The 15,983-nt window shown below is 38.0% G+C and overlaps 4 protein-coding genes across 8 annotated transcripts in view; 3 read left to right on the forward strand and 1 right to left on the reverse strand.

Annotated features, from left to right (window-relative positions):
- Positions 1 to 1,877: 1,877 nt before the first annotated feature.
- LOC140776233 (uncharacterized) lies at positions 1,878 to 3,667 on the forward strand. 5 transcript variants are annotated; one of them, XM_073119872.1, is made up of 4 exons: positions 1,878 to 2,014; positions 2,137 to 2,226; positions 2,518 to 2,597; positions 2,698 to 3,193. In XM_073119872.1, the coding sequence occupies exons 2-4, from the start codon at positions 2,161 to 2,163 to the stop codon at positions 2,951 to 2,953; spliced, it is 402 nt and encodes a 133-aa protein (XP_072975973.1). In that variant the 5' UTR covers positions 1,878 to 2,014; positions 2,137 to 2,160; the 3' UTR covers positions 2,954 to 3,193. The 5 variants fall into 5 exon arrangements, 4 of the variants coding, with proteins under 4 accessions (XP_072975973.1, XP_072975990.1, XP_072975982.1 ...); XM_073119889.1 differs by having other exon boundaries at positions 1,936 to 2,014; positions 2,159 to 2,226; XM_073119881.1 differs by having other exon boundaries at positions 1,949 to 2,055.
- On the reverse strand, positions 3,390 to 6,900 carry LOC140776224 (uncharacterized protein At3g49055). The gene is made up of 5 exons (XM_073119858.1): positions 5,961 to 6,900; positions 5,277 to 5,353; positions 4,501 to 4,612; positions 4,304 to 4,420; positions 3,390 to 3,939 (listed from the first exon to the last, which is right to left on the reverse strand). The coding sequence occupies exons 1-5, from the start codon at positions 6,771 to 6,773 to the stop codon at positions 3,571 to 3,573; spliced, it is 1,488 nt and encodes a 495-aa protein (XP_072975959.1). The 5' UTR covers positions 6,774 to 6,900; the 3' UTR covers positions 3,390 to 3,570.
- Positions 6,901 to 9,599: 2,699 nt separating this feature from the next.
- LOC140771872 (UDP-N-acetylmuramoyl-L-alanyl-D-glutamate--2,6-diaminopimelate ligase MurE homolog, chloroplastic-like) lies at positions 9,600 to 12,855 on the forward strand. Its single transcript, XM_073113655.1, has 6 exons — positions 9,600 to 11,158; positions 11,363 to 11,479; positions 11,594 to 11,769; positions 12,059 to 12,202; positions 12,331 to 12,458; positions 12,580 to 12,855. The coding sequence occupies exons 1-5, from the start codon at positions 9,706 to 9,708 to the stop codon at positions 12,424 to 12,426; spliced, it is 1,986 nt and encodes a 661-aa protein (XP_072969756.1). The 5' UTR covers positions 9,600 to 9,705; the 3' UTR covers positions 12,427 to 12,458; positions 12,580 to 12,855.
- A 1,557-nt stretch (positions 12,856 to 14,412) lies between these two features.
- The window catches only part of LOC140774233 (U-box domain-containing protein 33-like), a 4,142-nt gene continuing 2,571 nt past the window's right edge, over positions 14,413 to 15,983 (forward strand). Inside the window, exons 1-3 of the mRNA XM_073117143.1 lie at positions 14,413 to 14,846; positions 15,439 to 15,560; positions 15,729 to 15,850. Of these exons, the coding sequence (XP_072973244.1) occupies positions 14,669 to 14,846; positions 15,439 to 15,560; positions 15,729 to 15,850 (422 nt within the window). The 5' untranslated portion in view covers positions 14,413 to 14,668. The remainder of the gene's footprint in view (positions 14,847 to 15,438; positions 15,561 to 15,728; positions 15,851 to 15,983) is intronic.

Below are 15,983 nucleotides of genomic sequence, written 5' to 3' on the forward strand. Positions count from 1 at the left end.
CATGAGGAAGACTGAGATGACGACTCAGGTGGCTTTTTCAAAGAGCAGGATGACTTGAAGGCTTCGATCTGAGACTGACATTTCACGTGGTCCCCTTTGTTTTCCTCCAAGCATTTCTTAAGGGCTTCGACGTCGCATGGTGACAGTTTTTTCACACTGCTTCCTGGTTTCTCATCCATGTTCTTTCCCAAACAACCAACAAACTGCTCTATATATTACCAGATCTCAACTGTTTAAAGAAAAAGAAAAATGAAGTCAGAATGATAGCAATTATCAAATCACTAGTACTATTTTCTGGCTCATCTTTCAAATGTATTAAAAAATCCTCTATCAAAAGGAATCAAATGCTGTATAATTCATTTCTAATAGATACTGATACTGACAAATTTGTTATCATTCGTGAATCATTCTATAAAGCTAAACTTGCTACACTATTAAGATCCCCCAAAAAAAAAAAATTTGTGATATAACGTAGCTGAAAGTCAGCTTTTCTAGGCTGACGAGCGCCAGAAGTATCAAAATGAAGGAGACAAAACAGGTCCTGGGGAATGGGATCACCACCCAAACAAGAAACAGCAAGACCAGAAATTCCGCAAAAGTTTGCAGCGCAATTTGCCTCGCCATTCTGTTAAGATGACTAACTCAAAGTCCTTGAGCAGATTAAAAAGTTTCTGATAATGTTATGAATTCTCCAAGGAGGGGATTCCTTTCTCTTTAGAGCTTCCTCTAGAGAAGCTGAGTCGCCCTCAAACAACACATATGAGGGAGACCCCTTGACTGCAAGCAAGCCATTGTAGATTGCCCAAGCTTCAGAAAAGAAGACAGAGAGACCAACAGGGTTTTGTTTGCACACATACACAGAGGAGACCACCATGGGGTTTCTAACACAAAGACCACACGATCATAAGCCGAGTTTTTATCAAAGGAGCCAGCAGAGTTTACTTTGATCCACCCAGGGAGGGTGGTTCCCACAAGAGCCAGATGCAATGGGCATTACTATGGGCAGTGCCCAGACGGCTCTGAACAATATTGAAACATTGAGACACCCTATTAGTAAGGTGATATCAACTGTTTCATGGGGAAAACAGATGAACTCAATATTGAATTCACACTACTAAGAATTCAACAAATCCGAAGCCTATTCCAAGCCCAACCTTTGTCAAAGTCATAAGCTTCAGAAAAGAGCACATCATACAAATAAAGAGTACATCTTGTGCATATGTAGTGTATAATATCATCAATCCTTTATTCAAACGCGTCGGATATTAAAAGCACTCGAATCGGTGATTAACATTACGCCTAAGTACCATCTGTTAAATATACTGACGGAGTTGCGGAGAGCACATTAGGTGTTCGATAAATGGACTAAGCAAATTTGGCCAAAAAGCCTAATGAAACACTACGCTTATCACCTATTTCGAAGCAATTCCTTCAAAATCGATGGATTGAGGAAGATAACACCTTTCCAACATAGGAATCTATACTCTATCAATAGACACGAAAGGATGATATGAACTTTGAGAAGGAAAAGAACCCAAATAGATGAAGATAAAGGAGCTCCATGATCCAAATTTGAGCATAGAATTTCACGAAGGCATAGATTAAAATGGAAAGAGAAAAGGAACGGAGAGATCTAATTACCTTTCTTCCTTTTTCTCTTCTCAACTCCTCTTAAGAAAAAAAAAATTCCTCGAGCTCTTCTTTTTCAACCCTCGAATAATCATTAATCAATGAGCACTTTTTACAGAAAACCCCTTAATTCGTCCCTTTGGGCCGCGAGCCCTTGGTTCAGTTTACCTTTTAGAGAAAACCCCTCCAATTTTAACCTATTTGGGTTGATGAATAATAGGGACATGTGCATTTAAAACTTTAAAATCCAGATTTGTTAACTGTTATGTTTTACATTTTGAGCAATGCCATGATGTGAAGGTTAATAAGCCCAAATGATGGGGTGTTAATTACAAAATTCTCTTGACCGTCTTTGATCTTGGAGCTCTTTATCCGATTCGAAAAGGTCTCTCTCTCTCTAAGATTTCCTCGTAACTTGCGTATTAGGTATTGTTAGGGTTTGCCATTGTCTTCTCTTTCTATACTACTACTTTGGTAGTGACAACATCGAAGGTTGCATAATTCTAGGGTTTTGCTCTTGGTTCCCTAGCGATGGCGACGGAGTCAACTGCGAAAGGTTTTCCTAAAGTGGTGAAGCTAGATAAAGCCCTCAAATTGGTAAAAATCGACTCTATAGTTGTAATTTTCTGTTTCAATTTTCAATATTTGTCGGAGAAGAATTCAGATTGGAAAAGGAATCTAGATGGTTTTGATCTGTGACTACCTCGCTGCTTCTTGTTTGTGTTCTTATGTGTGTTCTTTGTCGCATGAAAGATGTTTGACAAAATGCTTATGCATCCGTGCTCTTGATAAAAAAAAAATAAGCATTTGAGTATGCTTGAATCCTTTCAAATTGCACACCAGTTTGCCTATAATCATTGATGACTCTATTGAATTGTGACTTTCCAGGCTGAGGCATGGGTGAATAACATGAGTGGTTCGACTGCAAATGAACCAAGTGATAAGGAAATTGAGGGTCGGCCTTCAAGGTTTCTCTTGCATTGTTCTTATTTTTCAATATATTGATGGTCAGATTATACTTGTTGTCGAACTTAAGGATTTGCTTCATGGATGATTTGAATTTTGAAGGTTGGGTCTTGGAGCCAGAGTTACACCAAATGCAAAATTTGCACCTTCAACTGACCCAGTTGAGAGAAAATTGCTTGCAAAAGTGAATGCTAAGAAGAGACAATCTTCCCCAGATCTGGGGAAAACAAGCGGCACCAAAGAAAACGACAGTAGCAATGATGAGGCAGATGAACCAGAGAGCAGAACAAGTGCTTTTGTCAAGAAGAAGGTTGTGCCTTTGTCTACCTCTTTCCCGTCAGTGAAGAGAAGAAAATGACATGTTCAACTTTGTTCAGCTGTTAATCTCTCAGTGTAGAAATTCAAAATCAGAACCATATTTGCTTTCAAGTGTTCACCTGCCTGGATTTTGTTCAAGTAATTGACCTCTAGCTCTATTGATATGTATTTTGGTGTTTAACATTCTCTTTTAGGATCATTCTGCTATACTAATGAAATTGGTGCAATTATAATTGTGGACCAGTTAGTTTTCGATATGCAGACTTTTGATTGAACTGTACACTGTCTGACTCTTTATGTAGATACGTAGTAGTATATCTGAAATTGAGACATAATGTATAGCAAATATAATACCTATTAATCATGTGACAATACTGATTAACCTGTGAATCAGCACATATCTGACAGCTTTAGAACGACTAAATTGGCCAGTTACTTTAGCTGTGTTCCATGGTGCTTACTAGGCATTAACAGGGTAGTGCAATACAGCATATATACATAGACCTTTTTCTTTCTTTCCATAAGATATACAATGATCTTGTTAACCACAAGAGCTTGAACTTTTATGTCAATTAATATTGACCTTATAGAATAAAACATGATGATTACAAGCAGACGTTGAAAAGCAAACTTAACTGAGGCCAAAGGAACTAAACTTCAGATTCTGATACGCAATAGAGCTTCCATTTCTGGTAGAGTTTTTTGGGTCCTATGGCCACCCCGTGAAGCACTTCGAGTCACAGTTGGTGCAACTCTAAAGCCCCGCCAAGGCCAGCAGACATACCTCACTCTATGGCGGCCGCCACTGCTCTCCCTTCTGCTGAGGCTTTCTTCGAGCTGCCTTGTTAGCTCTTCGATCCGCTCGCGAAGCCCTGTGGACCTGCTGTCTGCCAGCCGGAGGCACGTTTCTGCAGCAGCTTGCGCAGCCATTGCAGTGGATGCTAGCTTTTCCTTCAGTTGTAGCTTGTTTTCTGCAACGTCCAGTGCTGCCTTTGTCCTTTCCAGATCTTCTCTGAGCAAAGCAACCTAAAAGAGAACGCATCAATCTACAGAGCCAAGTTTGTAATCGTACCTAATTCACTTGATAACATCTTGGATAAGTATTTCTTGGAAACGGCTGTCCACATCCTATAAATTGTTTTTTATTTTGGATACCAGGAAGTGCAAAAGATTTTGTCTATGTTTCTTTGCACCTGTAGCCTCTGGAAACTATATATTTCAACAGTTGCAATTTTCTGTATTTCTCTGAACATGGATTCTATTGAGGAGGTCATGAGTTAAATGACATAAAAGAAAATGAATGTGGACTGATCAGATTTCCAGCTCACCCATTGGATGTCTGGACAAAATCCATGCAAGTGTAGTAAAACCTAGGATAGCGAGATATTACCTCCTTGTCACGTTCCTTGATTGCAAGTTTTCCAGCTTCTACCTCCAATTCACATGCCTCTCTCCATCGTGTAACCTCTTCCCCTGCTTCTGTTATATCCATCATAAGCTCTTCAACCTTTGAGGCAGTAAATGGAGAAGATTTTAGGCTCTACTTAATTTTACAATTAGCAGGTAGGTGAAAAAAAAACTTATTACGTTATGAGCCAAAAAGTCTTCTCTTTCTTCCAAGTCTTTTATGTACTGTTCATTCTCGGTTATCTTTTGAGTTTGCGCATCCACAAGAATTTGCAAGTGCTCACAATCAGACCTGATGAAGGTTAGACAGTGTAGAACACAATTATCTAACTACACTGAACAGAACAAATTTGTTTAAAACTATTTCAGGATAAGGTGTCTGCCGAGTTCTTCTACTAGCTGGTGCAAATTTATAGTTAACAACATCCAATATAAGAAGGAAAATCTCATTTTTAAGGTTATATGAAAAGAGTAGCAGACATACAAGAACCCAGTAACTTCAGAAATGGAAGACCAAAAAAACAAAATAAAGATATCTCCTCGAATTGGAATGCAAAACTTAAAAGTAGACAAGTAACTAAGATTTGAAAATGGAATACAAAAGATGAAAGATCCCAAATAAAACCTAAATGAAGACACTACCACAATCGTGAAATGAACAATAAACGTAGCAGACTATCCTAGTAACATTTTACAACATGTCATTCAGGCAATTGTGCACTTTAAGTTTGTTTTTGCTTCTAAAATTTCCTAGACTTAAAAGGAGAATAAGATATGTATACCTCTACATTGCCAATAAATGCTATGCGAAGATCCAGGAACATAAGACACAATAGAGGATTAGCATTGTTAATAAAAAAAAAATCAGAGACTATCTTGTTTCAGTACTTAAAAGTTCAAACCACTAATGGAAGTTACAAAAAAACGAAATCCATGATTACTGCAATGCAGAGTACCTGGATTCTTCCAAAGCTCGTCTTAGATCATTGATCTCAATCCTTAGATTCTTTATTATCTTTTCGACCATTGAAGCCTGTCACAAGAAACTCCAAAGGAGTATAAATTATTTGAATACAACAGAAAGGATCTATATATTCATTCCTAAATGATCCGTTAGCAAGCAAAGAACATGTTTCTTCCCTGCATATTGACCTTATGCAACATGTGTCAAGCATTCTTCACACATTCCATGGAAGAGCATGAATTTCCTAAACTTAGCTCTACAAGTTGCTTGCTCACAAGTTTTTTTCTCTCCGTTTAGTTGTCTACTAATATTTGCTAGATTCACTAATGATAAGTGTTTTAATAGGTAACAAGTAATGCTATCGACGGAGGACACTTCAAGTAAACTTCCACGGTACTTCATAAATTTGTGAAGTAGATGAAAAACATACTATGAGGCATACATTTTCCATCATTCTACTATAATGTCGGCAGACAAATAAAACACAAGCATATTCATTTTTTATGCTTACAGATTTCCAGTTGGACCTCCATTGCATGAATTTAGCAAAGCTTTTGAACAACAGTAACTCCATGCTTAAAAGTTCAAATTTATGATCTCTCTCATAAGACATCTCCATTAACTAAACTAGATGCATGAGGTGAAATCAACAAAGAGGGGTGAAGTAGTCCATTACCAAACTAACAACCTCCGCCTCGCATTCACTCCCATCAGATTTCATGCAATCATTAGAACTACTCAGCTGATCAGGCTGTGACTCCCCACCAATCACCCCCATCACAAAACCAAACCCCACCTTCTGCAACCCCTTCTCAGCTATCTGCAAGATTGCGCCTTTCCTCTGCTCAGCACTGACCTTCAACCTATTAAGGCTCTTCTCTACTGCTTCCTTCTCCATAACAGCTATTCTTAGCAGGCTACTTATATCCCTATTCTCCTCTGTCAAACTTATAATGCTGTTCTCCAACTCCCTTTTCTCCTTCCTTCTAATCTCATCATACCCGTAAAACTTAGATTCCACCGCAATTCCAAGCTTTAAAATCGATTCCATTTCCAAAGCAATCACTTCCAACCCTTCCTTCAAATCAGATTTGACTTCCTCACCTCCCTCTAGTTTCTCCTCACAAATCCTATACCCGATACCCTCCAATATCTTCCGCACTGGATGAACTGAACTAAGAATCCCACTCACAAGATACGACCTTTCCTTGGCAGCGAGCTCCGCCTCCCGGATCTTGATTCGGAAGTCATCGCGATCACTCGATACCTCCTCCAAGGACCGAGAAAGATCAAGATTACTGGCTCGGAGATTGGCTAGGGTTTCCTCAGTGGCCAAGGATCTGGACTGGAGATCGTTGTAGGAAACCCGAAGGGAATCGAGCTGGGCGAGGAGGGCATCGTAGGGGAGAGGAGGTTCCGAAGGAGGATTAGGTTTAGAGTCGTCGATCGGGGAGAGCTCAGGGGATCTATCCTCGGACGAGCCTCCCATGGTTTCAGGAATCCATATGGTAAGAGGAAATTAGGATTCTCGACCGCCATATTGAAGAGAAAACACCAGATTTCGCGGTTGAGGAAATCGCAGCTACCAGTCAAGAAGACGAGGAGATCAATCGTTGATGGCGGGAAGGGTAGTTCAAGACCAGTTGAGAAGGGGAATTTGCATATCAAACCTTCTATGTGGTCAAAATTTTCTTCGGATTGTGCTTTTTTCTTTTTTCTTTTTCTTTTTTTGTGTGTATAAGTTGGGAATTGGGATTGTGTTTTAAGCCTAAATTCAGTTCTGTCACTATAATTTTATTTGTTTCGTTTTACTTATTATATTTTTAATATCTAAAATTTAATTGGTGTTATTTTTAATATATCAGAAAGCTAGTACATACTCAATAACTGTGATCGGAATTTTTAAATTTAACCTATAATTTAATTAAATATGGTAAAAATAAATAACGATTTCAAACTTTGAGCATAACCATAATATTTTTTAATCTACATAACCGTTTGCAAATTATATGCTACGTTCTCTATAAATGACTGGACAACGTCTGTACGAGTGTAAACAAATCGAGCTTGAGCAAGCTAGGTCCAGTATGACTCAGCTCGAGAGGTGAAAAATCTCAACTCACATCACCTTGATGAGGTTCAAGCTTTGCTCAACGGCTCGACTCACTAGGGGGGGATTTGAGGCTAGGCATTGATGAGGCGACAAAGTAGTAAGAGGGCATCAACGTTGTCACCGTGGCCTTATTGAAAGAAGCCCTCGTCGGTGGCGGGGAGAGATTGTGTTGTGGCCCTCATAAAGACTTATGTTGTGGCCCAAACAGAGCTCGCACACTACCATCCTCGACCGCACCAAACATGCCCCACCGTGGCTCTGATGAGGACACACAATGCAGCGACGGAGATGGGTTTCGACAATGAGTGGTGACCAATGAGGTGGTAAAGAGGGTTTGGGGTTTTGGGGTTTTAGTGGAGAAGGTTTGGGGTGTGGAGAGATAGCTTTGATGGGTTTGGGAGATGGAGTTGGATTAGAATTTTTTCTTTTATTTATAGTAAAATTCAACGGTTGGTATATATATTCAAGCCTAATCGAGCCAAGCCTAAGTGAACTAGTGCTGGCTCGGCTCAGCTCGATAATACTTTCGAGCCCACAATCCTGCCTCGGCTCGACTCATTTAGAGCTCGAGCCAGGCTCTTATCGAGCCAAGCCCGCGAGTCTTACAAGCCAATGAGCTTTCTTGATAGCCCTAAACATTTATGTATTTTTAATTTATAAATATAGAGGGTGCCATTTGTAAATAAAAAAAAAAAAGGTGAAAAATGCATGTTTAGAACTAAAAACTAAACAAGACGCTACCTTTTTCTTTTCCTATTTTCAACTGAGTGATTTTTCAAAATTAAGCCCTTGTATCGCAATGTATTCTTGCGACCGTGAATTTGTCAAGACCTTGTTTTATTTTTAATTTTCTAGTGCTCTCTGACTTTATACTTCATATTCTGCATATTATAACCCAACCAAGTGTCAGAACTTGTCCAAATGAATCATGCGGCTTCCCCTAATAAAATAAACAAATAAACTTTGGATACTGTATCACTTCTCACTGTCCTAAATCCGCATGGGATTAAATGTGACAAGGACGAGCTAGCTAGATGCTTCATGAATCATTAGTTCATTAATTGGAAACGTCAAGTAGTTGAATTCCATCCCCCAGACTGCGAATGTCCTCCAACTTATTCTCTAGCTTCTGTTATGGATGATGCCGTGTGTTGTAGTCCTCGCCGCATTAATGGATTGATTAGGATTTAGGACTACGGGAAGCGAAAGAAAGGAGCATCCAAAGTAAACATCTTGTGAGTCAATGATTGGACTACTCGGCGTAAAATTTTATTAAATCGATCTACTTTGTCTATTAATTACATTCAATCTCTCTTTCTCAAATTTAGACGACAAAATAAGAGTTGTCGACCGATTTAAATACTTAAATATTTTACTTACTTAAAAGTAAAAAAAAAAAAACTATAATATCAGTGTTTTTTTTAAATAAATTTTTTGATTTTATTAGTATTTTTTATTAAAACGCTTTAGATAATAATTAATAAATATTTTAGTTAGGACTATAGTAATATAGATTTATTTGTCGTCTATTTTAATAAATAAATTTTAAAATAGAGTTAGTTTGGTCAAAAACTCCATAAAATAATGATGTTTTTGGGCCTATTTGTATAAAAAGCTCATTTGACTGAAACTGAGGGGTTTTTTTAGATGCTCTGATTTTATTTTTAATCTGGATAAATAGATCTCGTTTACTTTATTAAGGTAATAGATGTTTATTCCAGTAATAATTATTTTTATGCTTATTTATATTTTGAAATAAGAGTTTAATAATTATTTTTGATATGATATAAAGTGACATATTATATGAGATAAATTTATTTTATTTTTATAAAACTATACTGAATAACATATAAAGTAAATTGATCAAATATATATCAAGAGTAAATTAGTAGTTAAATTAATATTTAGTATAAGATGTAATTTTGATGAATAATATTTATTTTATAGAATAAGATAAATTGTGATATTTAGTTGTTATTTGGAATAACAAAAAAGTTATTCATAAAATAAATCGGAGATAAATAGGGGAGAGATCCAACTGCAATAAAAATATAAATAAGGGGATATGTGAAAATGACAATGAAAAGTCGTAAGTCTGATTAGTGATTTTAGGAGGGTGCAGGGCATAAAAATCTCCCGAACTGTAAACTTAAGTTTGCCATTATAATGTCCTCAAATGTAAAACCTTATTAAACCCAAAAATAGATGCTTTGGACTTCCTTTCTCTCTCCGTTTTCCACATGCCGTTCTTCTCTTTTATAAGCTTTCCAATCCGAAATCTACCTCCAAAAGTTATTAGGAATCTCTCATGGCTTTCCCTCTCCTCTCCTCCCTGCTTCCACTCTACCAACCCCCTTCTTCTCTTCTCTTCACTCGCCAAGCCGCTTCGCCTCCTTCTATTGCTTGTTCTTGCAACAACGAGCTTTTCGTTGGTTCTTCCAACCCCCAAGTTGGTTCCTTTCTTGAGCTCCATGAGGATTCGACGGCCGTATTAGAGAGACCCAGGTCCCAGATTCTTGATACCAACTCCAATCCCACTCTTGGGTCGTCCTCCGGTGCCAAAATTAACCACTCTCTAGTTTCTCGGGGTAGAACCGTGGAACCCGAGTTCCAAATGACCCTAGCCGAGCTGCTCCACGAGAGTGGAGTTTGCCCTGTTTCAATGTATGGTGATCTGGGAGTCTCCATCACTGGAGTCCAGAATGATTCAAGAAAGGTGTGTCCTGGTGATCTTTTCATTTGCTGCATTGGGCGTGAAACCGATGGGCATCTCTATATCATGGATGCCATTGAAAAGGGGACTGTTGCAGTGATCTCATGTAATGAGATCCATTTGGATGAGATACCAAGTTGTGCTGCTGTCGTGGTGGTGGAGAACACTAACTCTCTCCTCCCTGTTCTTGCCGCGGCGTTTTACAAGAACCCGTCGAAGAGGATGGGGGTTGTCGGGATCACTGGTACTAATGGAAAAACTACGACGGCGCACTTGGTGAGAGCAATTCATGAGGCCATGGGATTGAGGACTGGAATGTTGGGCACTGTGGGATATTACATTCATGGGAACACCCAATTGGAAGCCCCTAACACGACCCCGGATGCGGCGATGGTCCAGAAGCTGATGGCAAAGATGGTGCAGAATGGGACTGAGGCAGTGGTCATGGAGGTCTCTTCTCATGGACTTGCGCTCGGAAGATGTGAGGAGGTAGATTTTAATGTTGCCGTTTTCATGAATTTAACTAGAGATCACTATGACTTTCATAGAACTGAGGAGGAGTATAGAAATAGCAAGCTTAAGCTTTTCTCGAAGATGGTTGATCCTAAACAAAACCGAAAGATTGTTAACATCGATGACCCGCATGCCTCATATTTTATAGCTCAAGGGAGTAGAGATGTTCCTGTGGTGACCTTTGCTTTGGAGAATAGCGATGCCGATGTATACCCACTAAAGATCGCTCTTTCATTAATGAAGACAGAGATTTTGATATACACTCCCAAAGGGATACTGCAGATTTCATCAGGGTTGATTGGGAGGCACAATGCATATAACATCCTTGCAGGAGTGTCTGTTGGGATGGCTGTTGGTGCCTCACTGGAGGAAATTGCAAGAGGGATTGAAGGGGTCAGCGGAGTACCTGGGAGATGCGAGCCAATAGATGAGGGCCAACCTTTTGGAGTCATTGTTGATTTTGCCCATAGTCCAGATGCTCTATCTAGACTTCTGGATAGTGTTAGAGAGCTAGGTGCAAGAAGAATTATCACGGGTATGCTGCTTCTCTTGGATATACATCCTTTATATCTAGTTTTCATTTATGCCAATTTGAAGAATGGATTGATTCTGTCTCATTCATGCATTAGATATCAACACATTAGCCTACTCTTGTACAACTGATAATGCATATCATGTCAAATGTATCTTGGCTTAGATAATGGAACTTTTTATTTTGTTCTCTGATGCACATTTTCAGTCTTTGGTTGTGCTGGTGAAAGTGACAAAGGGAAGAGATCCATAATGACGAAGCTTGCTGTTGACAAGAGCGAAGTGGTCATTTTGACATCTGACAACCCGAAGACTGAGAATCCATGTATATCTACTTTTTTCTAAATCTGATCAATTTTTTCCTCTTATTATTGTTCAGATATTAGTCCTATTACCAAGTAATTCTACTAAATTTTTGTTGTACTTTACGTTTTTTCAGTGGACATCTTGGATGATATGTTGGCCGGTGTTGGGTGGACGATGCATGATTATGTACAGTATTGTAAGAATAACGACTACCCATCTCTTGCAAATGCCCAGAGACTTTTTGTTCACGATAATAGAAGAGTAGCAATACGTGCTGCCGTAGCAATGGCAAAGGAAGGTGATGTAGTTGTAAGTAAACTTCCCTGCTGATCTCTATTCACCCCCTTATCAAGTCTTGGCAATATACATTTACAGCTTTTCTATAGGCACTTATATGCTTCTAGAGCAATCTGAAGACAAATAAAATCAAGCCTTTTCTTGAATTTGTCTTTCCTGCCCTTTTGTAAGAATCTAAGTTTCTTAAATCTCGTTGCTGTCTGTTAAATAGGCCATTAAAAGAATCTTCTAAAGGCTAAAAGCATCAGAGCAAGCTTTCACTATAATGATATTGCTCTCTGACATGGATCTCATGCTGCAGGTTGTTGCAGGCAGAGGCCATGAAACCTACCAATTACAAGGTCATAAGAAGGTACACCTCGATGACAGGGAAGAATGTAGGGAAGCTTTGAATTATGTTGACAAATTACATCGGGCAGGTTTGGGAAAACGAATCCCCATTGTGGTAAGTGAAAAGCAGTGCATTTGCGAAATAGTCTCTCAGTAAAGTGTTTCACTCATTCTATTTGTACCCAAAAATAGTAACAATAATAGCTGCTTGAAATTTCTATCATTTCGCTATACCTACCACAGGTAATCAGGGAGCCTCTATTGTCCTTTCCTAGAGAGATTGAGGACTGGTATACACCAGAAAGAAAGGAGTCATTTTATGCCTCACCTGTTTGCTGATTTCTCCTACTGAACCAACAGTAGTGATTCTGGTAAATGTTTTCCCCTTTTTATTTAAATATAAATATGCTTATGGTGTCTGCCAAACTAATGATAAAGTGCTCCTCTCAGTGTTTTCGGCGTTTGATCCATAATGGTTTTATCTGTTTGCAGAATCATGAACCACAGGATATCTTGTAGTATGCCTGCTACTACTGATGTAATTTGCGAATGCATCAATAATCAACTTTGGCAAGTTGTTCTTCACCTCTTAACCTCACCTCCCAACATCATCTCTTGAAGTTGAGGTCCAGAAATTTTGTAATGACAATAATGTAAGAGGAATCTGCTAATATATAATGTACATCTCACTGTTCCTGTTTTGGCTCATATTTTACAGCAGTAAATTGTATCTCATCAATGAAGTTAATGAAGTTCACATGTTACTGAAGACTGAAAAAAGCTCTGATTCTCTTAATTCTCTGCGTGACATATTGATAAACATTTTTTATTGTTTTCTCTGTCCAAGGAGAGCTTGTAATTCCCCATATCACTAACATATATATATATTGCGCCGCTACCAAGCAGCCAACTGTCTGTATATCTTGTACAAGACTTACTGCATTTACTAGATTTCACCATCCAGGAGCAAATGACACTTTGACATTGAGGTACAAAAGAAGGGGGAAAAGATCAATTTTTATTGTGGTTACATGACTATGTATGTATTGCAATTAAATACTTTCTGGCTTCTTACTAGAGATTGTAAGTAATACCCATACAATAATGGATGTATCTGTCAACAGATGATGATATCCACAAAGTAGAAAACTAAGGGCAGATCATTTTTTTTTTCAAAAATGGCCAAAAAAACTCTTGTAAAGAACTGGTGGTGCTGGAAGAGAAAAGGATAGAGCAAGGTATGCTTGTCAAATGTTTGAAATGGATTGTCTTGCTCTATCATCAAGTGCTCTGTTACATGAGCATATCAAATGGTGGTAGTCTTGTTAGAAGAAGCTTACAGGCCTCTATATTTCCAAATTCTCAACATGCATTTAATAAATTTAATATATATATCCTTTTGATTCCTTTCCATTCTAGAACATCACTTCTTGCTAGGTCTTACTATAAAATTAGGGAAGCATAGCTGCAAATGACAATAAAACTTTTAATTAAACTAGAATGAACTGCTAATGGCAATGTTATCCATATTATAATTGCAATTTTAAACAGATCAAGTTGCTCAAATTTATACTCTCTATGTGCATGAGGAGTTACGGGCAAGCACTACTTTCTTTTTTCTTTTTTTTCTGATAAGGGCAAGCACTACTTCAGATCAAGTGTTTGACAAATAGAAGTCTAGTAGATTTAAGTTTCATTTTGCTCTTCTGATAACTCTACACTATATAATGAGAGATTCCAAAAGACTGGGAATTTCAAAGACAATCTCTTCCTCCCATCACATTAACACTAATATCATTTGCTTAAGATGAAATAGAAATCAATTAGTTAATAGAGTTTATTGGGTTTTAAGACTCAAGAATTTATTTTAATGTTCTTTCTTCAGTATAATAACACAACAACACTAAGAAAAAGGAAAATATAAAGAAGTTAAAACATTACAATGGAAAAATAATACCACCTCATCGTTTATCTCTCTCTTCATGTACTGTTAATCCTTACAATTAGAAAACGGAAAATATATATTACTACACAAACAGTCAAACTGTAGACTTATTTGGATAATTTATCATATGGATTAAATTGCCAAGCTCGTGATTAAGTCAAACTCACGAGGAAAAGGTTTTGAGCTTTGAGACGTATAAGCATCTTAGCATCGAAGTGTATGAGGAAATTTGGAGATAGCAACCTACATTTAAGAGAATTTAGAAATTGAATCCTATATATTCTTTTTTTTTCTTTTTGAAAATAGTCTCAGGACTAATATATTAATTTGGAATCGAAGCCGATGAGAAGAGAGGGAGACACGAGAGGAGAAACTGGGAGGGGAGAGAACTGGAGAGTGCTCCAGGGGAAAAACAACTACTTCGAGAAGTTGATTCATTGGACGTGGACACTGGACCATTGTTTCTGGCTTTGATTTAATAAAATCACGTTATGGAAGCTGGAAACTGACGAAATATCCTCTCTTTTTTTATGCCATCTGCTAAAACCGAATTTGGGCGCTTCTTCCTCTCACCTTATAAAGACCGGAATGTGAGAATTGTGGTAGAAAAAAGGTTTTGGCGCTTCCAATCCCGCAATGGCGTTGAAGGAGAAGGAAGAAGAGAAGATGGTGATGGAGGAGAAGGTGTACGTCGCGGTGGGGAATGATGTGAAGGAATGGAAGGCAAATCTCCTCTGGGTGTTCCACAACATTCCACGGTACAAGAAGATAGTAATCCTTCACATCCGTCGCTCATCCAAAACTATTCCGATTGGTATGTCTTCTTCCTTTGCTCCTACCTTCGAGAACCCAATTTAGAATCGTAGAAATAGTCAATGATTTGGAATAAAAATCACATTTTGCGTTCGTTTTCTTGCTATCTCTGATCAATCTGAAGAGTACTGCGAATTGATGCTATGTCTCCATGGAAAGAAGAGTTCCTTTTGTTAGGTTTCAGTTCTTTATCTTTTTTATTTCATTTTTTCATATTGAGAACAGATTTAAAGACCCGAGAAACTGTATTTGATCTGAGCTGAGAAATAAGTTTAGGAACCTTGTTTAATAACATTGCAAGCAAGGTTTTCTCCAGTGGTCTACTGGGGAGATAGATAAGGGAAAAGGACAAGTTTTTTTTAAAAAAATTTCAAGCTCTAAGTGATTCAATTATGCTTGTTTGTTTGTACTCGGAACTTTATTATCAGTTTCACTGAGAACAAATTCGATTCTTGCTTTTCTATTCCTTTGTTGGGTTGCAGCGGGAAGAATTTTGAGTCGATTTCTTATATCTTTACTACCTTAGAATATGTTTATTGTACATTAGCTGTCAAAAATTGTTTGAGTAAATCATTGTGGAGTTCTAATTGCAGTGGAAGGTTGTTGTCCTGCGGACCAAGTAAACCAGCAGAAAATTTCAGCATACAGAACGATTGAGACCCAGAAGATGAATCAAATTATTTCACACTACATGATGATATGCATGCGTGCAAAGGTCCATTCAATCTTCCATATTGTTCACAATTTTCCCTTTCATTCTCTTTATGACCATCAATGAGTTTAGTCTTTAATTTTAAAGTAAAGATGATCAATCATTCCTAAACCAAGATGCTACCACTTGTAGAAACTAGAAATCATCACCTTACAACCTTTGATGTCGCAGGTGCGAGCTGAGAAACTAGTTATCGAGATGGATGATATTGATAGAGGGATAGTTATGCTGGTTGCACAACTTGGGATTGCTGAGCTTGTTATGGGAGCAGCAGCAGACGAACATTGTACAAAGTATGCATTAGATACCCTTTCTAAATCATTTCATTCCAAAGAGCTATCAGATCTTTCCAGTGTTAGAAACTTCTGAATTATTTCATAGAAGAATGCTATCGCAACCTAAGAGGTGTTTGTATGAATTGATTGT

This window comes from Typha angustifolia, chromosome 2 (genome assembly GCF_048772165.1).
Source record: "Typha angustifolia cultivar Huaian chromosome 2, ASM4877216v1, whole genome shotgun sequence".
In the NCBI taxonomy this organism is placed as follows: Eukaryota; Viridiplantae; Streptophyta; class Magnoliopsida; order Poales; family Typhaceae; genus Typha; species Typha angustifolia.